This window comes from Nicrophorus vespilloides, unplaced genomic scaffold (genome assembly GCF_001412225.1).
Source record: "Nicrophorus vespilloides isolate i.1.1-1 unplaced genomic scaffold, Nicve_v1.0, whole genome shotgun sequence".
In the NCBI taxonomy this organism is placed as follows: domain Eukaryota; kingdom Metazoa; phylum Arthropoda; class Insecta; order Coleoptera; family Silphidae; genus Nicrophorus; species Nicrophorus vespilloides.
The window spans coordinates 29,092-56,344 of record NW_017099937.1 but is presented as its reverse complement, the minus strand read 5'-3'; the positions used below and the strand labels follow the sequence as shown (position 1 = coordinate 56,344).

Sequence of the window (27,253 nt, the reverse complement as noted above, 5' to 3'; positions counted from 1 at the left end):
CTAAATAAGGGTATAAAACACAAACAATAGTCGGAACTCGTGATGCGAAAGCTGCGAACAATCGGCTGAAAATATGTCGTGAAATGGCCTCTGGGCCAGAACTTTGTGTGGCTCAAATTGCAGGTTTGGGATTCATACCGAAGTTCAATGTATATGTCATGCTGCCTAATACTTGTCGGAAAACAAAAACCAGGTAGACTAACTTTAAAGCTACATTTTATATCGTTAATTAATATTGATTTATATAAATGAATCAATATTATTAGAAATTTGTTAGTTAAAGCCATGGAATTATGAAAATTCTGAATACTAGCAGGACATCTAAGGTAATTATTGTCAAATATGGAAATCAACTTATGAGCATTAATAAAATTGCTTATATTAATGTAACGATGATTATCCTTGGAATAACCTACTTCATATTTTAACGAGTTTTTTGGGGCTTTTTTAATGAATAAGTAGAAAGCAAGAACATCGAAAAAACAACAACTTTCTCTATTTATTTCCAATAACGCGACATACAATTTTTACTTTTATAAGTTTTACTAGTCCAGAATGACTTAAATAAAGTTTTATAGCTGTAAATTTAATTGTACGTACACTTGAGAATATAAACAAATACTTAATTGAGTAATCGTAGTTTAAGTAACTAATTTATTATAAATTGTATTATTACGATAGTTTATCCTATTTCGATTGCAGCATGTACTGTTTGTACTTGAATCATTTTTTCTTTGATTACTCCTTAAAATTAGCACTACAACTAACAAAAATATATAATAAAATTATAACAAATATTATACAACGAGTGTGTTCTACGACTGTATAATTTTGATACTGGAATGAAGAATTTTTAAGTTTCTTGTTCGCGCTGCATTGGATGTCATAAAACTAATCTATTTACAAATAAATAAGGTCATCCTCGCCTGGTCAGCATGGGTCAATAGTCGGTGCTTTGACGTGGAAAATTCACAGGAGCCAAGATCAAATCCGGGCCTGAAAAATAAAACAAAATAAATAAAATTTGTAAATAAAAATTGTAATAAGTTTTGGGTACGCCAGTAAATTAATCATTAAAGAGCACTTTTAGTATATATTATTTTCGTACTGTAATATTGATTACATTTTTAGGTTGAAAAGTAATTAATCTACACATAGCGTGCGGCTGAGCAAAGAATAGAGGTGTTTAACACTGGGATTAACGCGAGGACCGCGAAAAAGACATTAAGTTTAGTTGTAAGCGCTCTAAATTACGTCCCAAAACTGAATTTAAATCTAAGATTTATATGGTAGACAGATAAAGGCGGGCAATTAAAATGCGATTCGTATAGTTGATTGCTTAATAACAACGGGTCTCTGGTGACCAGAACTTAATCAGATAGGAAAGCAAATTGCACACACGAGTATACAAGACGAATAGCAATAATTTCATTAGGTCCTGCAGGAAACGTGAATGCACATTGAACGTCGGGTTCGCTGGGTCGCAGGCTTCGCATGTTTTCCTAGGCTTCTATTTTTTCAAATTACCCCCATTCCCCGTTTCTTATCGCTGAATCTGCGATTATTACGTAAACGCGATCGGCGATAACACCTAGTAAAAAGTGAGTAGCTGCTGCTGCCACCACCGAACTCTTTCCAACCATTCGATACCCTCTGCTACAGTCGAAGAGGTGAACATCGAAGGCGATGATGAAAAGTAAGCCATTCCCATGGAAATCGAATTGCCCTCGAAATCCTTTTTACTCGACTTGCGAACAAAACTGACGCTAATGCAAAACACAATCAAATTGAAATATTTTCCATGCCCCTGGACGGAAACTTTTCGACGATGCACACCGAATTGAAGCGCTCCGAATAACAGCGAAAAGAATTGCAAATTGTTTGTGAATATTTTACTGTGTTCATTCCGGGATCGCGAGGCCGAAAAACTTTGCGCAAACTGCTTCAAATTCGTGCAGAATTTCAGACAGTTCTTCCTACGGCGAAAATTTCGATTTTCCCCACGTCGACCTGCGAATCGGTGGATTGCACACGGTATCCGCGTGTTGTCAAGGTCGCCGTGTCAATGACCCTCCCCACGCCCTTATATTATTCGAAATCCTTAAATACCAAAATCATTCTATAATATGGTACATCCAATCTAGTCATAAAATAACTTTATTTGATAGCACACTAATTAATAAATACATTTACTGTTTTTGAAGTAACAAAATGATTCTATAATATTATTATACAAAGTACATTCTTGTCATATATATGAAGGCAATATTGTTGTTACATTGCATTAGTTAAAATCACAAATACATGATGTACCGTTAATGTAATTCAGTGGTTGGACTATATGTAAACTAATATATTGGAGTGTGCGTCATGAGAGCGAAATTATGTTTAGCATGAAACTGAGTAATGCATTAAAATGATTATAATCTATTGATTCAGAACGGTATTAATTCCATGTTAATTTTGGTTTTGTTATTTAAATAGACAAAGATTTAAGTTTTCTGTAAGAAGGCTGAAATGTATTTGTTACATCAATATAGGCGAGTGTGCAAAGTAAAAAGTTATTTGACCATTGTTGCTGTGGTCTTCCGGGTGTGTCAAATCTCAGGGGTTGTTTTCAAAGAGTCGGCTTTGATTCCCTGAGGATGCCCACACGTACACTTGGCGCTCGAGACTTATGGTTTGTTTAGATGGTGCTGTCTACTTCCAACGATTTGTGATCGGAAAATGCTATTCAGGGGCGGAATGGAAATTTTATGCAACGCATCCCCTTAATGCTAGAAAAACCGATCGTACTGCTGAATATGCCATAGGACACTAAAAGCGTGCTAGAGAAACCCGTGCACTCCAGGACGCAGGATTAGTTCGCATTAGTGTTGTTTCGACAAATAGTAAAGCAAAATAAAAATAAGCAATGTAGAAGATTTAAAATACGCAAATAAACGAAGCGTAAGGCAGTGTATGCTTGACTTTTATGTGTATCACAATATCCAATATTTTATCTCGTTTTCTTTTTTACTTCTTTTTTTCTGTTTCTGTCAAAGTTTTAACCTCCCCCTACAGTCCCTGAGCTGGGTTATAACGCATTTTATATTAGCGTATTCGCACAGTAAATCACTGGTCTTTAAGCGGGGCCGAAATGAAAGGGCACGTTCATACCGAATGGATCGCAGCTAAATCTTTCATGGCCTTATCGACAGAAACCATTTAGCTTCTGTGGCTTTGTATCTGCTAATTTGAGATACGGAAAGGTTCGTTCCGCAGCGCCGATCGCCGCAGCTTTTTCAAAGCTTATACGTGCCCTCTTTTCATACTCTCCAACCACCGTCGTTAGCCGCTACCGACAAAATAAGAAGATATGTATTCTGAAGTAGCACATACACATCCTCACATATTACGACTATTGATCTGGTTTAGGCATAGATTACTAGACTTGTCCGCATCTGTTTCTATTCCATGGGAAGAAATTATCTGCACTGTGCAACTTGCGGAAAGTTTTACTACTTGCATTTCGCACCAAACATCTGCATTATATAATATACACAACTGCAATACTCATTGTAGGATTATTTTACATTTAATTCTGTTTGCATGCTACCCTCATGCATATAAATATTCTAATCAAATTTGATTCTTATACCACAGTATTTGAAAATAATTAAAAAAAAAATACAATACTATTTTTGAATGTCTGATGTGCTATACGACTTTAAATATTATATACATATTCATTAATCTTTTCCTTTAATTACTCAATTAAAATATTATCACATTTACACATAACAGTAGACTAAAGACATTTACACAAAGATATCTTTAATATAATACTGTATGTTTTTTTAAAAATATAATATTAATGATATATCCATTACAATGTATGTATTTTGTATGTTGTGATTGTAAGTTGTTATTATGCACTTCATTATATAAGCAGACATAAATGTTTTTATAATAGTAATGAGCTGAATGTGCAAATGATATGCGAAGGGATAGTATTTAGCAAGGATATTGAATTATTTAACTGGTATATCCTGTGTGCTAATTTGCAATGTAAGCGAGAAGGGAATGGTAAGTTAGTATTCCGAATTTGAGAGGGTTAGGTTAGCCAAACCGGTAATCAGAGAACTAAATGCTCCCGTCACACGTGTTCATAACTGGTGCAGAGGGCGTGCGCCTCCCAATCGACGTTGAAACTCTAGGGACAAACTGTAAGACGTTCCTTGCATACCCTGCTGATAATAGTACTTTTTACCTGAATTAATGCTCCTCTCGAAATCCGATTCGGACGCGTACAGACTTGCCCTGTATTGGGCGCTGCGTCTATGGAAACCCTCGTTGAAGCCTGCTTCCGAAAGTTCTAGTTCTTCGGGTGGTTTACTGCTTCTGCGTGCCCTGAGGGCGACCTGAGGCTGTCGCCTGCAGGCCAGTACACTTGCGATTGCCACGATGCCAATTATAAGAACCATCACGATTGCTGCCAGGATTACAAGCAGAAGGGTCAAGGTTATAGGATGATTCCCCTTATCCGTATCGTACACCCCAATGGACAGCCCTTTGGAAATAATAACAGACATTAGTGGACAGGATCACCCTCCAAAACTCCATCCCTCTCTGCCCTCATCGCCCGCTGCCAAATAATCTATCGCACAATAATTAGGGGGCGACGAGTTAATTGCTTCAGCGGTTTAATGAATGAATAGTTGTTGTGACATTTTGGGAAGCAAATTTTAATTAGAGATAGACTCTTCGAGAGGCAGTAGGTCATTCCAATTAGGATGCAGAACGCGCAAGCGCTTATTGTTACTGTCTACTTTAATTAAATTAGCTAAATCCCATCGGGGACATACCGTTCTCTTGCTTAGGATCTGTAGGGACTTCAAGTCTAATGTTGGGCAGAACCACCGGAGGACTAGATCGGCCCTTTGCATTCACTGCGTACACTACGAACTGGTATTCTCGATTCGCCTCTAAGCTATGTAACCTGTACATAAATTCATGTTTAAATATATATATATATATACAAAGCAGATTAATTTTCCTCAAATCCTACCTGAAAACCGGCGTTTCACCAAGAACTCGATACACAGGTGTAGAATGATCCCCTTGATCGCTTAAAGTGGCGACAACAGACGGATCAAGTGGTAATGTGAGATCTTCTACTTCCAGCACGAAGCTCTGCTGTAGTCCCCCATCCTTTCCAGCTAAACAAGATACTTCAAGACCGCCCCCGTGCGATGCGTTCCGCATCAAGCAATTCCTTGGAGACTCAGGCTTATCTAAACAAGAAATGCAAATTCAACCAACCAAAACATTAATACTTCTTGCATGTTAAACAGCATAGAAATTCATAAATCCCGGTGTATTATGAAATAATGCACGCGCTTCTTCTCATCCACGGACGAAATAAATTTGTCTCTCCTTCGAACGAGAACCTATTAGATAAATAACAGCTCGTATAAAGTTGTCCGACGCATGACAGCCATATGGGATGACAGTGTCCATTGGGAATCCATCCTGGTAGTATTCACATTTATATCGTACATCAGGTTTAGAATATCACAAAAGGCGGACACACTCACTCTCTCACATACAAACATCCCTATCCACTAGAAGCGAAGCCGCAAACAAACGGCTCAGATTGAAAGGGAAAACGTAAATCATGTTACCAATAACCGGAAAACCGATAAATTTGAATCGATTTCCATCGTAAGCTACTGCCACCCCGCATCTCGTAACTTCTCATCCCTGGACATCTCGGCAAATACTATTTCTCCGCATGCGATCCAGATTCGAATGCTTTCACAATTTTGTAACTTAAAAATAAACCTTATATTATACTGCTATAGCTAAAAACAGCAACGTTCTAAGTGGAGTTTTAAATTTCTTTTTATTGATTGTTTTAACAATAACAATAATTTATAAGTAATTCGAGAGCCATAGTGTGGAACTAAGGAAAATTTAGCATCGTTATTTGTTTACAATTATAATTTTCTTGGATTTATAATATTGCAGCTTAAGCTTTTCCAATGAATTGTTGTTATTATTATTAAGATAATTATATCTTTATTAAAATAATAAAGACAAATTAAGTCTTTTCTGATTTTGAAGTTGTGTATATATTATAAATCATATATCATTGCTAACTGTAGAATAAGCATCGTGTACAGTTCAATATTAATTAAATTAATTAAAAAAATATTATTTTCTTTTTAGTGTCTTTTTTTTCATGGTTTTTGTACGCGCCCTATATAAAAGAGAATACTAATGAAACTTTTTTACGTTCGATGGATATTGATATAAAGCATTGAGTATTGAGTGCTGTTCCTTGTAAATGTACCGAAATGGGGCAATATGGCCTACGTGTGAAAAAGAACCATAATAAATATCAATGTACAAAAGCTCTACGATGAAAAAGATTAAATATTGCCATTACATATTTTGTATACCTCCCACTACTCTAATGATGACTCATATTACTTACTACTTAACTAATATTTAATAAGTCGTAATCTATTCTGAATTTCTAATTCAATTTTGGGAGGTTGCTTTGATAACTCACCTGCAGGTATAATATGGAATAGGCAGGGTGTTTCCTGTCTACCTACGCTATTCGTAGCCCAACACGATAAAGATTCAATATCATTGGTGCCAGGTGTGAAATGCAGAGTGGAAACGTCCCCCGTGTTCTGCATCTTAGCTCCTTGCATCGGAAGCACACCTTTGCTCGTGTTGTAAGTCCAATGGAAACGGATTACTTCAGGAATTGCCTCGACATGGCACTGTACGATCATGTTTTCATAAGTCACCGAAGCAATCTTGTTCACCTCGTAACCTATTTTGCACCTAGGCGCATCTGAAATACACACATTACAGTTAAAAACACTAATTTAAAAGTTGTATTTTATTATTGTGTTTGTGTTTTTGGTTTCATAATATTTGCATAAATAAATGTTGTTATGATAAATGCGGTGGGTAAGGAGGTTGGTTGACAAGGAGGGCATCGTCTCTAGAAAGCAGTGAAGTCACGAAGTGCATGTCGTAATAAATCCCGTTTATGTATGAAACTGGAGCGTCAAAAAGGACACGTCTGGCAGTGGCGCCGCGATTTTCATTTCATTCAAATTATAGAGAGACGGCCGTGCAAAATACGCAAATGCGGACGACATTGTATTGAAGTTTTAATTGCATAGAAATAATCCGAAACTGCGAGGCAGGAATTTATTCGGGCGTCCGCAAAACGGTTGAAAATAATTTCACGAATCAACAGCGGAGCAAACAGATGCATTAGCGTTGAACGTGGGGAGCATCTGAAACGGAAAATTACAATATTCATTCAGAAGGTTTTCCGATCCGATAGATCTGATTGACACATTATTCTCGATCAGAACGTGGCTTTATCGGACTTTTATTGGTTCGTCTAACTACTTAAATAACTCCGGCTGTCGGCCCGGAAAAAATGCGCAATTTCCTCCTTGACTCCAAGACTTCGGTTCTCTTGGCAAGGGGATAGCAATTTAAGATAAAGTTAATTTTTCGTCGACGGAAGCGCACGGGAAAGCAAAAAAACGAGCAGCGCAGGGCACGTAATGAGCAGAAAATTCGCGGTCACACAGACAGATTATTCACGCAGTTCCTGACACCGATGTTGGATAGAGGCTCTTTATTAACTTCAACCCTTAAGAATTTTATTTTGGCTTAATTAAAAAAAAGAGTAAAGAAAAGGAAACGTCGCAAGAAAAAAACAACGCTAAGAAATTTATCGCTTATGCAATTACAGACTTACAGAAACAAGAAACGCGAAGGAACTGAATGAAACAAAACTATTCCCCATTCCCATCTTCATCTCGTTCGATACACCCTTAGCATAGTCTGCAATAATATCCGCTTAGTCATAGAGCAGATGCCGAATATTGAGATATAGACACAGACATTCCATTATCCTGACTACCACTTTGCCGGTACAATTACCAACAACCTAATCCCAGATGCAAACGTTCATATCCACTTCACTTAATTAAATGTTTAAGAAACAACGCATTACTACCATTGTACACCCAACTCCTGAAACTAGAATAATGCATAGGAACACTGTAGCGCACACACGTATACATCTTTTCCTCTGCACGCCTCTATACAAAACTTGAACATTAAGTACGAACAGGTGTTTTAAATTAAGCATAAATGGATTATCACCATGTAACATCCAACATTTAATACATGACTTTATATTCTACATACCTTAAAACCGATATACAATTCTAAAATAAGTATTCAATTCACAATTGCTAACTCAAAAAGGACATTTTAAATCACAATTTTATGAAAAATCAATTTACCATATTCTGTTAGATTCATCCAATTTTATGTGCAATTATTCATACAGAATGACATGTAATATTAATTAAAATTAATTGGCGAGCTGCATCGTTCTCATCATAATCATGAAATCGATATATAGAATTACTGTTTATTTTACTGTTTGCTTTGTTTTTTTTTATATATGTACAGGATAATAAGGAAACTTGATCATAGTTATATCATTGATGAGTTTTTGATTTGATGTATTATCAAATCACACGGAAAAGGAACGCTATTGATGTCTGAATTGGAAATATGCTTTTGTAATTTTTATTTACCACTGCTCTGTCTATTTCCACTTCGAAAGCTTTTATATTCGATGGAACATGATAGCAGTACGCCGAATCCATTGTTATAAAACACAAAAGCATAGCAGCAGTAAATCCTGCGGTTGTATATACAGAACGTTCGTTATTTCTGGCACGTTGATGTGTAATAAAGTGGTAATTAGTGTTCTGCAATTGAAGATCATCCGTCGCTCTGAGGTGATGCAGTCGCGCACAGCAATCGAACAATACACGTGGCATTTTCATCATCCCAAGATGTCTGAGGGGCGGCATACGGAAATGGACTTGCGGCAATTAAACGCCGATGGTGGTAATAGTTTAAATTGTGTGAGCGAATTTAGCAGCAAGTTCTAAGCCCATCCCCATCATTCGAAGGCAAGGGGTGATCGCTCGAAATGGATGGGCGCAGAAAAGCTACCCGAAGAGAGATCACTCACTGACCGCAAACCGATTAGTTTAAGTCCAAATGGATCTCCTCACTTTTCGACACGCATACACTGCTAGTAGCTCCAATTTAAAGGAGCAGCAGAAAGAACTAAACCGCACAAGAAAAAGCATACATAAGCGGTGTCTGCTGAACTGCCCACCACCACCGAAGCTAAGTGTAATTTATGATACAAGAGGTCATTAATATAAACAGATGCCAAACTGCAACAAGTTGATAAATCTTTTGGGTGGGTCACATATATAGGATTCTAACTCTATTATAACCTATAGAAATGCTGTGCATGCCACGTATGCACATTCAATTCATTATCAATGGCTACTCAATTGTTAGTTAGAATTACTTTTCTGTTCTAATATTCTTATATTATGTTACATTTATCTATGTATTATATTTGAGTGAACAAATTACTATAATAATATTGACCATATAATAAATATTAATTAGGTAATTGCTTATTTTTGGTTTATTTACGAAACTAAAATTAATCTAAGCTTACTTTTGTATTACTTTAAATCAGTTTGGTTGTAAAGATATGTGTTAGAGGGATTATTTAATGCACGAGCACACAAAGGCTAGTGATAAAGGTATACAGGAATGCGGTATTAGTAAAATGAACAGAATAGAAGAATAAATCGCAGACTTACATTGAACAATGAGATTGAAGGGGGCGCTGTACGTTTCTCCCTCTGAATTGGTGGCCGAACACGAGTATTCTCCTTCAGACCGTCTCCGAATGCTTTTGATGGTCAGAGTGTCATCAGCTGGTAGTAATCCGGCGGTCTCATTGTAAGGGACCAGATGCCCCTGCAACGACAACGAGTTTAATTGGATTCCATTAATTTCGAAACAATAATAAAGTTTCCGGGATGTCCGCATTGAATTTCAAATTTATCGAGTTCATCCCTTCCGCATTGAAAGTTTTAACTATTTCACAGATAAAAGCACTGCACGATGATTTATTATTTGCGTTTTCTTACACGCAACATTGTGCATCTTCAACAATGTGAATCGCTTTTATAATTGTTAGTTTGAACATATCAAGAATTCATATTTCATTTCAAATGCACCTGACGTTTATACCATTCAATTGTTGCTCATACTATATAACCAGTAAAGCATTTCATCAATTTCTATCAAAAAAAAATCAATATCGTCCTTCCAGGAGAATGATAATCTACAACTATTAAACTTACATAATTATGTTTTATTCATTAATATTATGTATATATTTTGTAAAAAATTATCTAAGCTATAAATTATTGATTATCAACATATATAAAATACAAATTCATAGGAAAAAAATAAAAATAAATACATTTAGACATGGTAATTAATACATATATGTATACTATTAAAGAATAATACTATTTTGTAGAGAAATATTATTGAAATACATGTACAAAATACCTTAAAATTGAAGAAATAATTGTGCTTTAATTGAACATTGAATAATATCTAGTCTAATTTGCATTTCAGGAGTAGAAATCTTATTAATATTTTTATATGCAAAGCCGTTGCTGAATTTAATCATTGTTAATTTTTTGGCGGCTCCGACGGAGGGTTGGAAAGCCGAAAACAGAGGTGGGATGTAATTAAATATACAAAGAGCAGGAAGAAGGGCAATAATAAGAGAAGATGAACGTGCAGAAAAAATAAAAAGTGAAGCGAAAAAAGAATAAGAAAATATACGGAAGGAGAGTGAAAGAATGAGAGAAAAAGGAAGGAAAAGAAACGGGGAACCAGGAGCGCACTTACGTTAATTATTTTAATTTATATCTCCGGGTATTCCGTTCTCTTCGCAGGATTATTTTGTCTTTGGACCGTTGAAATAAATTAGCGTTCCTTAAATTGGAACCAAGAAAAGTTAATTAACTGTGCGATGAAGAAACGGGCTCCCTAAATATTTCTGATGGCCAACTCGATCGAACTTCGTTTACTTAGACGCTCCGAGAGTGTGTATATATCTATAGATATACACAGAGCGGAGCTGATAAAATGGACCGAACTTTCCTTTTAGTTCCTCTTAGAGATCCACGCTAATTTTGTTCTGGAATTTCTAAAATTTGTTTCCTTCTTTTATTAACTCGCGAGCTGCACTTAAAAGAATACAATGCGAACTTTTTCGGCGAAGCAAGAGGGGTAAATATATATATATATATACTGTACTATCGGCGCCAACTGAATACTAAAGTCCGTTGTTTATCGGAGCGAAACCGTCGAGGAATTAATTCCAATAAAAACAAATCGGATTAGCCTCAGTAATCAGAATTCAGGCAACTTATCTCGTGAGGGCTACTGGCTATGACTCTGCCTCCTGTGGCTCAGGATTAGGACAGATGAAACGATGTAATCGTTACTGACATTAATGTCACAGCGGGACCACCAAGTTTTCAAACTTGAGCAACCATTCTGACGAGTGTATAACAGATGCTTGCTGAAATGGAAATACACTCGTAATGCCGTCGGGGTCAAGGGGACCAAGGGTATACGATATCAACCCCAAAACTACACTACATCTTCAACTTTTTTCTTCTTTTTCGCAGTCTAATTAGAATTCGCACGGGTTCAGATGTTCCTCAAGGGATGGAAGACCGCAAAATATGTTGGATGCTGGCCCATCACGCCATCCTGCTGCTCTATTTGTTATTTTCACGGCCAATAAAACTCGCCCTCTTTTTGTTTAGCGCGCATCTATCCATCTACCGCCTCCATCTATCACCTTGACACTGGATTTGTGTTATCTATGTCTGTCTTACTCGATATTTATCTCATCCTCGCTCGCTTCGCATCATTTCTCACGTCGCCGGAGATTCCCTTTTCTGCCAATGCAACCTCTTCTCCCAACAAATAAAAAATACACATACACATCCACTCACGTGTGCTGCCAATGCACGAATCAAACGATGGCAATTTGTATTCCAATCGAGCATTACAAAACAAATTTGAAAAAAAAAATGAAATCAATAAACCAGTCAAATAGTACTGATTCCAACTTGTGTGTATACAAAATCGTGTATAACTAAAAGTTATAATACACATGTGTTTTTTTTAATTCTAATTAAAATTGTTGCTGAAACATGTCTTGATAACTAAATATATTACTCTTAAATTGTAATAACACTACATTATAACAAGTTATATTGCTATGTACTCTTAAAATTATGTCTCCAAATTGATTGAAACAAATATTTAAGTATATATGATTTACCGATAAAATTGAACAAACAGCATATCACTAATGGATTGCCTAAAGCATTTGCAAATGAATCCGGTAGCATAGTATTTATCTTCATATGATATCTGCTTATGCACATAATGAATATTTTTTTTTATTAAAAATCGATCTACAATATACAGTGATTCTATTATAATTATGTTAAAATATTATTATTTTTAAAATTCAGTGCTTTTTATATAATATTATAAACTAAATTTTTTATCTAAATTACGCAATTCTTTATACCTCTGATATATTATGATTTAGTTTCAATATTCAAAATTTAACATTTTCTAAACTAGAGCGGATAGATCAATAATTATTTTAAACTAATTATATTATAAACAACATGTTAAATAAATGCATTTCCATCAAATTAATTACGCTTTAAAATTTAAAAACAATTAATTCAATCTTTAGATTTAAAATATCTATTACATTTTATATGAACGGACGACTATATCCTGAGTTTAGAGTTAGATAAAATGTTATTACCTGGGTTCGAAGCGGTTCGCATCATAAAATTTAAAGAGTACATTAAGAAAACTTTTGGGACCAAATTCGATCACAAAATGTATGAACATAAAGATCACTTAAGGCCTAATACTCATACTTTTAGTATAAATTTCTACAAATAAAACATAATATTAAAATTTCATTACATTTTCCAAACATTTAGTCTGATGTGATGGTTTATATAATTGATGTGTTAAAATACTAGAATAAAAGTTTACAAATAATTTTTCATAAATTTGCTTCGAAAAATATGTTTGCTCCACATGCAAGAATTTGTTCTTACACGTTTTCTCATTCCTATATTTGGGAATCATTTGCTAATCCGTGGAGCGGAAAAAACGATAATGACATAAATCTGGGATGATAAAATAGAATGATATATCTGTTTTCGCATGACATAATTGAATTGTATTTGCGTTGGATTCGCAGAGGTTAATGGGAAAGAGATGAAAAGAGAGACGGACGGAATGTGTCAGTGACGGATGAAAATCGTATTTCGTAACTCTGTGTGTAAAGATCCTTAATAGAAGCTCGCATCGGTTCGAAATCTCCTTTTATCTGCACGGTTTCGTTTTCAGTTCGGTTTGCTCAGTCCACTTAGTGCCTAGGTATACAAAGATGCGAGAGCCGGTCAATGTATTTGGCGGAGACAAAATGGGAAACCTTCATAAATATTTTCTGTGCAAATACATATGGAATTATCGCAATTCGTCGTATGGTCCGTGTTAAAAATACACTTGAAGAATGAATGAAAGGGAGTGAAGCACGGATGGAAAATAGAGGAAGAACTAAGCAGACCGGATGGATAGATAATACGCTCGAGACAGCTTTGAGCCGCGAACGCATAACTCTTACGTGGCCTTTTTCCTTTATGAAGGATGCTTTACACTGGGGAAATTTTCAAATACCTCCCCTTTTGTTAGCTTCCTCTCTTCTGTTTTACACCAGAGATATATGGTCGCGATATTATGCTTTTAGACTTTATTTAGAAACATGTGTTGTTGCCCCTCCTAGCACAACCTACCATCCTTCATGCATCCTAACAGACCACACACGTTGCAATCACCATTAACTTTCCACACTTAATATACATCAAATTAAGGCAAGACAAAACCAGCGAGAAAACGTAACAGATAGAGTTCACTTTCCCTCCATGCATCATATTTTCTATTATCTTTCATGTACTTTATATTTTACACGTATTTTTAATTAAATTGATTCAACTGTACTCCTTGATTAAATTATATATTTCTTTATACTTTCTTACTCAAACCAATTATCCTTGTGAAGTAACTTATAATAAGGATCAGTTTCTATTTTTCATTTTCAAGAGATCGTGTAAATAACTGAATAATATTATTTAAAATAAAAATATTATTGTACATTTATAACTATAATAATTATAATTTAGCAGACCATGATAAAATTAGCTTTAATATGTCTTTATGCTCTGTACAATAAAAGAGGAAAGTTTATGGGAGCAGAAGATTCAAGGCGCGGCTCAAGAAACTTTTAAGCCGTTCCACCTTTAATTTGCCGCATAAAAGTGCTGTTCAATTAGTGCGTTAATTAGAGCGTTCCTAGCCAAACCCAGAACCCCTTTAATTACGCAATGAAATTTCAGCCGGAGATATTTCCGCCGCGCTGAAATTATTTCTTCTTTCCATACATTTTTGATGCAAATTCCGTGCTGCACAGGAAAAATATTGTTGCGATAACTGAAGTTTAGATTGCGGTCGCGGCCGGGTCGAACTTAATTTATAATTCAATATGAGTCTGAGCAATAATGGTAATAATAACAAGACGTGATTCCGTAATTTGATGCTCGGGGCGTCGTGTTTGGTGCAAAAGGCCTTTCCATGCTCCCACGTTGAAATAGGATTGGTCGACTATACAAATTGAATGTTTAATGTTTGAAGAACAACACCGGCGAAAACGAAATTCTTCTTCGCTTTCTGCTGTTCCCTTCTCGTTTCTTTGTCGGACGTCGAACGAGGTTTCGTTATTAAGCAAGTTTTAAGTGATCGTAAGGGGCTCGATCCGAAAGAGGCGTCCATTCTACATATTTATAAGCTCAGAAAGAGTACCATGAAAATATTAAACTGGAGAGTAAAGAAAGCGCTGTCGGGGTAAATTTTACGAATTTACATACTTCGTTTCATTTTTATTTATATTGAACAGAGCTTTTGCTGTGTTTCCGCATACATTAGTTGGTGAGTCTTCTTCCGATTTGCAGAGGGTGAAAGGCTGAAGGGTGGTGGACGTAGGGCGGCACGAAATTATTTATACATGCAATTAGAATATATGCAAATACTCACATCTTGGTACCAGCTGAAAGTGTGCGGACTCGGCCTGGCCTTGCAGTCACAGCGCAAAACCACGATACTGCCCTCTTTAACAGGGGATGTTGCCCCCAAGTCGAGCCTGACCGCCACCTTGGGAGGGTCTGAAACGATATCATTACGCTGTAGTCACAAGTGTATATGATGCTAGTCGGAAACATTCCCTAGGTATTATTAATTGTTCGTTTAGATTCTAGCAGCAGCATTTATACTATTACAAGATTTTACAAGAAATGTTTATTATATTTAAAATTATCAACTAACATTAATTAATCATCCTTATTTGCATTCGGTACTTCAAATATAATAATAATACTTTAATTGAATCATTTAAAAAAAATCAATTTTTGTTCGATATTTTAAAAAATAATTATAAATGAACGTAGCAGATATTAGATACATCGAGAAAACAGTGAATTTATGAAATGTATACGTTTAATATAAAAATGTCTTCATTCTTATGCGATAAATAAAATAAATTATGTTTATTATTATTATAATAATATTATTAATATGTATGGGATATGCAGAATAATAATATATTATTTTAAAAGAAAAATGGATAGATAATATAATAATGTAAGTACAGTTATTTTAATTATATTATAATGACAAACAACATTACCACTCCTATTACATGTTAATATGGATTAAAGTTTCGCTCAAATCAAAAGGATGAATATTTGTGTTTATCCATTAGCTAGTCTATTTGTAAATGTGTTATTTTATGCAAGAAACCGTATTACAGCTAATTAAATTTACATTCTAAAAAGAAAAGTATAGAATAATCAGAATAATTATATTAAGTAGAAAAATAGTATAATTATTTTCCTATGAAAGCTTATTATGTAATATGATTGAAAGATATTTGAAATATACTAGTTTAAATATTAAACTAGAATATTTACATGTTGGTTAACGAGCTCCATATTTCATATGGAGCTCGTTTAACAACCGCCGGAAAATAAACTAGACACACAAAATAGACGATACAAAAACGAATCCCAAAAATAAATAACAACAAAAACAACTACTGTAATATATGAAATAGTAGTTAGCGCAATAGTCAGTTAATATATAGATTGTATATAACTATAATTTATGGGCTTCCGAACAGACTGTCCGGTGTCCATTGGAGCGAGTCCTGCGGCCACAGACAGCAGCGACGGAGATAGCTACTAGCATCCGAACATCACTAAATTAGAGGAAGCTATTAAGCCATATATTGTGATGCATTGTGTGGTCTGTTAACCAATTTATATACTTAGACGCATAGAGTTGTAATTAACTGGTATGTAAGAGGACAGTTGGTTACGAACAACATTACCCTCACGCAGAAACTTTTTCAAATTTTACAAACTATGTGATAGAAATTCCAGATAGTTTTTAATATTATAGCAATTATATTATGAATTTGTTTATTGACACATTAATATTTATTTTTACGCATTACCTGGCGCCTCCACAAATGTATCACAATTCATACAAAATTACTCAATATAAAATTGTTATGCTTTAATTTTAGTCCAAAGTTTTAATATATAATCTCATAGAACTTGTAGTCATTTAAATAGTATCCTAACTGCTCAAAAATCGAGAAGAAACTTCATAATTAAAATATTGGATATTCGAAGCAGTTTCCTACAGAACAATAATGATGTCACATACCCGAGCCGTTTTCTTTGCCGTTCGTCCATAAAATCAAGAACCTGTGAAATTGTATTGCATAAATTCAATGCATATATTTATAGGAATATTCTTTGCAGACAGAAGTGCACGAGGGAAGTTATAAAATGAATGGGCTTCTCCGGAATTATCGCTCGTGATCTTCGTAGCTGCACTCATCTCTTCATCCTGCCAACAGTTTTTTCGGCAACGATGTTCTTTTTTATTTTCACAGCCACCCCTTTTTCCTTCTATATAAATATATAAGGAGGGATCGCTCATTATTTCTTTTTCACTGATGGAACGGTTGAGTCGTTTTATCAGCACGGTTCAGAACGTAGATTAGTTAATGAATGGGTCTAGGGCTGTGGCGGCGGCAGCGTTGGTGGATGAACGGGAGTGGAAGGAGCAGGAAGAGGGAGAATAAGAAGAAGGAGAATAAGAGAAGGAGGAGGAGGAGGAGGCGGCTAGATTCAATGATTTATCGCCGGTGCAGTGGAAAGTTTGAACATTCGGCCGCGACACAACGGTCTAACCTCTGCCAGTTATCTAAGTCCTTGGCGTTGAGACGATGGTCCCGTCCTCTGATCAGAATACAAACGGCCGCATTTGTGCCGGTCGGCTACCAAAACCGAGGGATCATCTTTAATTCCCGGCAGGTTCCAAATGCCACGGCCACGTAAAAAGCTGCGCCTTTGTTAAAGACGTTGTTGCCCCTCTTTACCTAATGGAAATTCTATTTAGGCTTCTACTTAGGTCTTTGGGAAATTGAAAAAGCCAGTGCCAATGCCCACACGTACAGAAATGCCCGTTTGAAAGTCCAATGTTTACGAGCAGTCAGTAAATTCTCTTTCTTCCTTATATGCAAACACCAAATATATGCAATCAATGCTCCATTATATAATAGAAAATAGTTTAAGGTTAGCTAAGAATATTAATAATTTTATGAGATATGTAAAATATTCAAATTTCAATATGTACTTATAGTAACATGTGGGATGAGGTTGAAGTAGAAGAGGACTCTGCAAAGAGCGAATGCCCTCCGGTAATCCTGTTAGGGATGCGGTTTCTATTCTGGGATACACACTGACCCAACATTTGTCACCGGACACACGGGTGCGACCACACCAAATTCCACCCCAAGTACGTTTACCTTTTACACATTGTATATATACATCACATTCCCGTATCTTATTCGACTCCGCTATGCACATTTCTATAATCAAATTATACCATGCTAATGGAGTTATTATTTATTGCAGTGAATGTGCCAAGCGGAGAAATCGGCTCACTTCAACCATATAATAATAGTTTAATTAATTTATTCGAATTAACTTATATTGAAATGCTTTTTAAAATTTATAAACTGTGAATAATGAAATATCGTAAATTATTCGAAATACAATGGATATACGTATAAAGAAGAAAAACGATAATGGAAACATTAAGAGCGAAGAACGAGGAAATAATTAGATCTGCTATTCATAGATATTGCGCGCTACATTAACAGCGAGCATTCCTAAGGGCAACGATAAAATAAATGACGCGAAGAACGCTAAAAAGAAATATGTTGTAATTAAAAAGGAAACAATAAGGTTTTTTTAAACAAAGCCAAGCAGAATGCATTGTTTTTCTTGCAAAAAAATATACAAATATGAAACTGAAATGTATCTTTTTTTCTTTCTATATTGTATTACGTGGACATGAAAGGCTCGAGCATACATTTTGAAAGGCACGAGGCAAGATTTAGTTATCGATAGAAAGCAAATTGCGGTGGCAATATTATGCAAAATATTACCTGAAGAAATATGCGCATTTACTGATTGCAACAACTATTAGGTTTATGTAGTGCGATTTCCGATACTTCGACAGTTACATTATCAAATTGGTCGGAAAGTTCTTATATTTTGAAGTGTATCTGATTTAATCTATCCTAACAACTGCTTTACTACACTTTCAGACTATGCATAATATTGTAATTTGAATATAATAATGTAGTCACAAATAAAAAAAATTCTACACAAAATTACAGGTTTATAAATCGCATAAAAAAAAGCGTATTACTTCTGTTTCATGCAGCACAAAATCATTTTAACTACAAAGGTGAATTGGTTCGTACAAAAAATAAGTAGTTTAATTCATTTAAATATGCTGCACTTTCCTAATTATATTTTCAATGTGAAGTTTGTATTTGTATTAAGCTTGTTGCGCAGTAATTAATTTTCATTATAATCATGCAATTGTATCGGGACTAGCGCCCATTTAAACAGCCGCAATGTTAGCTGTCAGCCCAAGTGCCAAATTCAAGTCAGTTGCTGGTAAATAACTGTTACAGAATTTCCGGGTCGATTTAGAGATTGTACTATAAAGTTCTAGGCTGTTTTAGCAACTGCCCAACCCAAACATCATAATTTTTAAAGTTAAAACAGTTAAAACTTTATTTATGTTTATGTTATTTATATGCATATAAATTGAAAAATTTATGAAATACTATTTTTTTATGTCGTGTAATTTTATTCACAATTTGTTCATCAATGTTAACATTGAGTAAATCTTTCCCGGTGGATAATTACCATTATGATGATTTTAACTTTAGTAGTATATTGATGCTCTGCGATTCCACTATTTCATTTGACTGTGAATCTGCTGCTATTCTTAACACTGTCATTGTCCATCGACTTGGTTGAAGGTTCATATGCTGGATCTCATTCATTAAACTGTCCATCTATGATAAACGATGGCCCTATTGCTGCAAGCACCGAAAGAGCTCACAAAGGGCCTGGCTTTTGACCAGGATTCGAACCGTCGCCGGTTCGATTGTGGGTAGGGCGAATTAACAATCGACTATTAGTCGCCCCATGAAATATTATGAGTAAAAAGACCATATCGTTTTATTATATTCATATATAAAATTCATATATAATAGAAGGCAAATTTGAAATACATATATGCTATGAGCTTATTAATACTAGTGTAATTTGTGAAAATACGAACGTAATTTATTTATGCTGCGTGACAAAGTTGGAGCAGTCAAAGTGAGTTATAAGCTGCATCAGCTTGCCAAAAGGAATTTTTCATGATTATGAAAATACCTCTGGCGTCTAAACTAGTAGCTGTATCAAATCATTCGATAAACCATTTGTTTTTGTATGCCTTATTTAGATAGCAAAATCGATTCTTGTTTAGCCTTGTGTCGATCTTATCGGAAAGTTTCAAGATGTTGGCGGTCGAATCTATTAAGTCGGAATTATCCTGGGGACTGCACAAAGGTAATTTGCCAGATGCGAGGGTGGCGAATTTGAATGCGCGCCACGACATGAACAGATGTGACGTTAGTCCTGCTGTCGGTCAAGTACCTGCAGAAGAGCATTTATACGGGCGCAAGGTGGACGAGTTTTTAGTGGATGCGCCGGGCGAGACATTACTTACACGCAACATGTATCCGCCGCTTGTCCTCCAGATATCCTTTTGGGAATCGAGGATTGTCTGCCCTGCAAACCAGCTCCTTGCCATCGTCCTCAGCCTCCAGTCTCATAGATATTATACTGCTCGAAAACAATTCCGTCTCCTCTTCCTAACAACCAGAAATATCTAATATAAATCTATTACCTTTCAAAGCCATAAAAATCAACTCGCACTAATTCATGCAATTATTTTGTTGTTATACAATTTATGATATAAGATAATACAAATGAAAATTTCAACATTAAACATTTCTTAAATAAAATTCCTGTAATTGAATTTTAAAATTTGATTCTTGATTAAAAGCTGATAATACATTTTTAATTTTAATATGATTGAAAATATATAAGTATTGTTTCGAAAGTCGTAGTAGTTTTCTTAAACTAGATTAAAATACTTGTAATTACCGTTAGAACAGCGTTCCTCATAGGTTTTGCCTGGAGTGTCCAGATTATTTTTGCAGGTGGATAAGAGCCTGAAGTCTCACAGCGCACGGTCTGAGCTTTACTGCACGACAAAAGCTCGTTGGGAGAAACAATTTTCACTTTGTTCGGTTTCACTGTAACAGGAGATAAAATGGAATAGGCGAATGGTACGACAACAAAAATAGATAAATAAACAGACAAAAGGAAAAAATCAAATAGAGCGGAACATTTGTTGGAGCGAGTAATGTCGGCCGTCCAATTAGAATTTAATTTATCATATGAATTTCGTTAATACAACGTTTTATGGCACCCCGATCTGTCATTATCAATCATTATTGACGGATTTGTTGAACGGCCGGAAAATGCTGCATTGAAGTGCTGAATCCGCACGAGAATACCCTTTCGCATCGAACTCAATCTGAGGAACATTTGTTACGTTGTTTATTGCGTGACTGCCCCCGGGAGGATCATTGAAATGCATAATTTATGTTTATACTACTTGCTGAAACTTCCGGTTAAATTACGGACGGCACGGTGAATTAGCAAGCCGCCGCATTTTATTTTATTTTTATGCCGTATCGTGTTGGGTCTGTTCTTTTTTTTTCTGATAGATTCCTCTTTTTTTATATACGTTTTCGTTAAATTGAAGATTAAACGTCGAGAGGATCGTTTCATCAGATTTATTTCCATCGATTCTCCGAGCTCCGATACAAAAATCGCCCACCTCTGCCATTCCATTTTAATTGAAGTGCAAACTTAACTGTATTCTACATTTATTTAAACAAACATTACCATATTATATAATTAGATCATTTGTAGATTTATCGAATTAGTATCAGGATTTTCATTATCACAAAAACTATGTTGTGTAATTTGATTATTATATAATGAAAACCAATTACTAAAATTTGATTTTATGTCGGGGAGTCCTAGCATATTCTCTATTTACTTTTTCATCCTCTTTTTCTTTTTCGATTTCGTCCTTGCCTCCTCGAGATTCCAATATCTACTTACAGTAAACGATGACGGGAACCTCCCTGATGATATCTCCGGCCATCTCGTATGATGTTGCCCTACATTCCAGTTTTCCGCCTTTCAAGGATCTAGGTACCTTCGTTATTAGCATTTGGTTTACTGTCGTGAAGTAATCTCTACCCGTATCTACAACACTGTCCAAGATAGTGCCATTATACCACCAAATTAGTGAGGGAGCGGGTTTACCTAAACAAAAAAATACATAAATATTAATACAATTTTTTTTTTAAATTAGTCCTACATTAAGTTAGTAATTAATGAACACTAGTGCGTGGTTTTAAATTAAACGTGAAAATTTAAACTTTATTATTTTAGGAGAAATGAAGAATTGGAAGAGTAATCCCAGTTGGTTAGTTATTTCTTTCTGAAAAGCTTGTAGGAATTCCCTCAAGTTGCTTTCATCAAGTACAAATGTTGCCTGTGGGACAGAATCAACTGACATGTTGATGACATCAACTTTATATGTTTTTAAAGTAAACTTTCTTTCAGATAACCTTAAATGTACTCTCAATTTTAAATTTACCTCTCATATGTAAATTCAAAAATATGATATTGTAATTAACAAATTTTTTATGCCATACATTTATTAATTACCATATCATAATATTAGATAAGTCTATCCCAAACCACTATATTACATTTTTGTATAATATTTAGTTATAATAAATTAAAATACAAAATTATAACTTTTTTTATACAACTATTAATTGTATAGTATATATATAGTATATAGTATATACCTCCAGTAACTTGGCAGGAAAGGAAGAGTTCTTGTCCTTCTAGGAAAGGTCCGGCTTCTGTAAGGATTTCCTTCCCCTCGGCATCGAAGATCCTCGGAACCGATGGCTGCACTGCATAAATAATCAATACACAAAATGAAATTATTCGCAAACCCAGAATACATCCTGACCCTGACCTACTAAAGTTAAATTGACTCGAAAGTTCCTGGTAGGCGAATTGATGAAGTCGACGCGACATCTGAATACACCCTCATCCTCTGCAGCCACCTCCTGAATCTTGAGACGAGCCCTCGAAGGATCCTGGTCCATCACAAAGTAAGACCTCGTGCCCAAATCATTGCTCACGGCTAGATGTGAAGTCTCGTTGAGTCTGGCGTCGAGACTGCAACAGAGAACAGTCAAAATTGTAATTCGAAAACATGCATCGGTCCATCGGCATATTGCAATCCCCGAAGTACACAGAATCGACCATTTCCATGGTCAACTGGGATTCCTTGGAATGCAATTTGTGCGGTACGTCCGCTTTGATTGATTACGCTTTCATTTAATATTCTTCGTGCGACTAATTGCAAATAAATTATGCACGATAATCAATAATTCGGTTTTGACAATCAATGATTTATCGTGGGGTGGGGAAAATTTTGCGCGCGAGCCAAATTTTTATAGTCGCAATTACCACCGGACGCCACTGACCACTTGATTTATGAACACGCAATTATAAATTCTGCAATTTATAATAGAACAAGTGCAGTTAATTCCGCGCACAGCCGCTTTTCTGTGCTCGACAATGCGACAATCAAATTGACTTCAGATTAGTCATTTCATTCGTCCGAAAAATGAAAAGAGTAAAAAGTATAACGATGTGCACCGTTTGATGTCGTCTTAAAATTATGACGTACGGTTCATTTAACCTTATATTTTCCAAAAATACCATTATAATTCTAGATAATAAACAATGCAGTTGTGTTGAGAAAGATTGCTTATCATATAATCATAGACAATACGGACATTATTAAACGTACATAAATGTGTCATATTTGTAAATATAGAAATTGAAATTGCATTAGTAACAAACTGACACATAAACATGGTAAACTTTTAATTTTCTTTTGACACATTCATATTATTTAAATAAATTAAAAGTTTCAATATCAACATGTAACATTAAACTTGTTTTGATTGATTGTTATTTTAAATGGATAACCTTGTATGAATGGACATGTTAAAATTTACTTTACATACTAATGAAATAATCCATCTGCACATCTGCACATCTGCCAGTATTCAATATTTGATAGACCGATCGGTGTGCACTCAGCAAATTAGCAGAACCAGCTTCGACACACATAGCTCAGCATGTACTATGTCATTCCCATTGTACTTTCATATTCGCTAATGCAAGCATTTTATATATTATATAGTAAGCAGAATTGATTGTTATTTCAGACACATATGATCAGATTCATCGAAAGTTTATTAATTTCACACTTAACGATTGAATAAGTAAAATCCAATCGAAAGACGGACGTCATTTTCGAACATATACATCAAGAACATTGGGGAACGGAGTCATAAAAGTTCCGTACGAGAATTTCAATTTGCATCCGTTCCAGGCCATAAAAGCTTGTAAAAATTTTCATTGCTCCGACTGTGAAACCGCGCCAGTTCAAGCTCACATATCAAATTTGATCAAATCATTCCATTACTATACAAATTGACCTAGATATTGTAATCGAACACATGAAAATTGACTTAATGAATATAGTTTTTCAAACATTTTATATCGTAGGCTTTTAAATAAATATTTAAATTACTTCAACAAGTAACTTTTTTCACATTATTATTTATTTATCTAATATGCGCAAATATATTTAAATAACTATAAAATGTTTTTTATTACGCTACAATTGTCGTTTAAACATAACTTATCAGTCATCTTATAAATTATTTGTATACTAAGTTTATGTCAAAAACTAAATTTGAATGTGAACTTGTACGTTTTTTTATATTTTAGCTTATTTGAACTATACCAGTGAACAACATTGTGTATTATTAACGATTGCTTAATATTTATGTATATTACTGGTATTTTCATTCAATTATCAGTTTTATCATGTTATTTGATTTTGGTAAAACAATTTGGATGGACGTTTCTCGCTAATGGATTGTATCTACAATTTCCCCTAATGCTTGCTAATAAGACAGTGTCATCTTTAGTAAGATTACTTTCTTTCTTCTTTTATCCATCCCCTTCTCGAATTCGGACTTGGATTCCGGCACTTATGTTTTTCCGCATGCCCGGTCGACGTGCGTCATATTATATAAGTAATTGAACTGTCTCCGGGTGAGTTTAACGATTAAAAATTCGAAGATTTCCTGATTTACTGTAAGTACATTGCTCTCTCTGCCGCTGATTTTATGTAATCCATAATTCGCAGCGGGGATGGACTACGAGCGGCAGCAGCTGCCGCTGCACAACTCAGCAATTTGCTGAGATGATTTACATTCTGCTGTCTCTAAAAAAACAGGAATCCCAAAAACCGTCTTACCTGTATATAGGCATACCGGAGGTATCTTTGAACCAGAAGATCATGTTGACGGAATCTGTAGGTAATGGCGGCGTCACGTCGCACGGTAACTCCACGTCCTTTCCAGGAACGGCCCAAACAACCTTGGCCGGAACTGAAACAAAAGCCCGTCTTCAAAATATTTAGATAAAGTGCCAAATGGCTCTTAACTTTTAGCCCTAAACTTCAAGTGCCTCTTGGTAACATCGATAAAGCGGGGAGTAACATCTTAATAAAGCATCAGTTTCCATGTTCCCCCTCCACGGCTGAACCATTTAATTCGCTTCCATCCCATTTTGCGCCATTATTTTCGCGCAACGCGAGTGAGGCTCGCAATTTCTATTATCCTTTCGAAGGATCCCAGAGAATCCGCACAGGCCGTAGCAAAAGCGAAAGGAAAAAATCGCAAGGAAGCGACAGGAAGCAAGCGCGAACACACAAAGAGGAAACGCGAAGAAAGTACGAAGAAAATAGGAAGAAATAAAGTGTAGAAAAGCCCGGTAAATATAAGCATCTCGCTGTCAGACAAATGTTCTTAATCACGCAGTGGCCACAGCCTCTTCATTTTTGATGGCGTAGGCGACGTTCACGAGAGAATAATTTCGCGTTTAGCAGACTGGAATTAAATTGATAAATTTATTTTCGGCAGGAGAATTATAAAACACGTGATACATTCTTTGCATAATAAATCAATTTGAGCAACACTTCAAGCTAACAAATCCGCACATACAAAAAATATAGCATACCTTTCCTTCTTTTTTCTATCCCAAAAAAAAGATTTTCAAACTAATATAAATATTGTACCAGAATTATATATCGATTAATAAATATATATACTGCTTCGGCCTATTTTCACGTAAAATACATCGGAAACATTAGTTTGCAAATAAAAAGTATTAAAATACTTTGAAAATATTCTAATTGCCCGTTGCAATCAATCACTGATTTCTTTTATACTGTTATATTATAATTATGTGTGTGAAGTTACATTTTATAATAATGACTGAACGAATATTTTCTGGTTTATCTATTTTCGACTGTAGGAAGTACAGTATTTAGTTCTAAAAGCGTATCGCGAATATTAATATGTGGCGGTTAAATGAAATTTTCGTGAGTTGAATCACTGAAACTAAAATTATTTTCGAGCCGCGTAGTAGCATTGAAATATTTACAATGGATAGAGTATTTACAATTAAGGAATATTATGTTATTATTGTTTCAAGGAAAATGTTTGCTTAATAAGTAAGTGTACGTGTATTTTTATTTATTTCTTCGAATTTGTTAAACATGTCTCTTAATTACAGTTTAAGTATTCCCACGTTAGTCACCTTTAACTGAAAACACCCAAATTCATCGCGGATAAAATTCCGCGAATATATTGTGGAACGTACTAATGATTCTTGGAACCGGTCCACATGTGTATAATCAGTGCAGGAAAAAGGAATAGGGGACAAAATAAGAGGATGCATACAGCTAAAGGACGGGAGTAAAAATACTGGAGCCAAAACGGCGCAACAAAAATTGGTCGTCGAAGCCCCCCTGCCGACTATAATAAAGTGTCGTGTGCCGTTGCTGGCACGATGCCACAGCTTTCGGTTTTCATCCAAAAATAGTTGGGACGTAGGTGAACTGGAATCTCCCTCAAATTCGAGATTTCATAACAACAATATCTACCCCAAAATATCTATGTTAGATAATCATATAAGTTATATAAATTAGTAATATTATCATAAGAATGTGCTAATATTTTATATCAAACATTTTTTTTTCATGGAAATATTAATGAATATAATTTAAACGTATTTTCAATAAAATTACAAAATTACGAATTCGATGAAGAATATTTTCTTGGGGTACACCAAAAATAATTTAGAAAGATTGCAAAGCTTCCAGTTTGAATTTTAACTATTATAAATAAGAAATATTCCGGAAAAATAAATAATGATATATGATTTATGTAACAGGATATTTTTTTCTATCAAAAGTAGTGAAGGGTATCAAAGAAGTTAAACATTTCTTTGGTTATCGTATGTAATAAACAAAAAATGCAGTCGACCTAAATGAATACATTCCATGCTTATATAATGCAAATAAACTCACAGAAAATAAGTATACAAGCGTACTTTGATCTTAAAAATAAAGGGAAATAAAGTAAATAATGACATCTTTTCCTTCGCTGCGCAGAAGATGA

At 35.0% G+C, this 27,253-nt stretch overlaps 1 protein-coding gene across 4 annotated transcripts in view; it reads right to left on the bottom strand.

Moving 5' to 3' along the window:
* Positions 1-592: 592 nt before the first annotated feature.
* LOC108566204 (hemicentin-2) overlaps positions 593-27,253 on the bottom strand; it is a 33,234-nt gene continuing 6,573 nt past the window's right edge. Inside the window, exons 2-14 of one of the 4 annotated variants that reach the window (XM_017925987.1) lie at positions 25,045-25,177; positions 22,676-22,877; positions 22,496-22,601; positions 21,735-21,941; positions 20,703-20,854; positions 20,263-20,407; positions 15,145-15,272; positions 9,738-9,897; positions 6,560-6,853; positions 5,051-5,276; positions 4,848-4,981; positions 4,253-4,552; positions 596-996 (exon numbers count right to left, since the gene is read on the bottom strand). In XM_017925987.1, coding sequence (XP_017781476.1) covers positions 941-996; positions 4,253-4,552; positions 4,848-4,981; positions 5,051-5,276; positions 6,560-6,853; positions 9,738-9,897; positions 15,145-15,272; positions 20,263-20,407; positions 20,703-20,854; positions 21,735-21,941; positions 22,496-22,601; positions 22,676-22,877; positions 25,045-25,177 — 2,243 coding nt within the window. In that variant the 3' untranslated portion in view covers positions 596-940. Of the gene's footprint in view, positions 997-4,252; positions 4,553-4,847; positions 4,982-5,050; positions 5,277-6,559; positions 6,854-9,737; positions 9,898-15,144; positions 15,273-20,262; positions 20,408-20,702; positions 20,855-21,734; positions 21,942-22,495; positions 22,607-22,671; positions 22,878-25,044; positions 25,178-27,253 lie in introns of those variants that run through there. The other 3 variants (XM_017925986.1, XM_017925988.1, XM_017925989.1) reach the window with 3 other exon arrangements.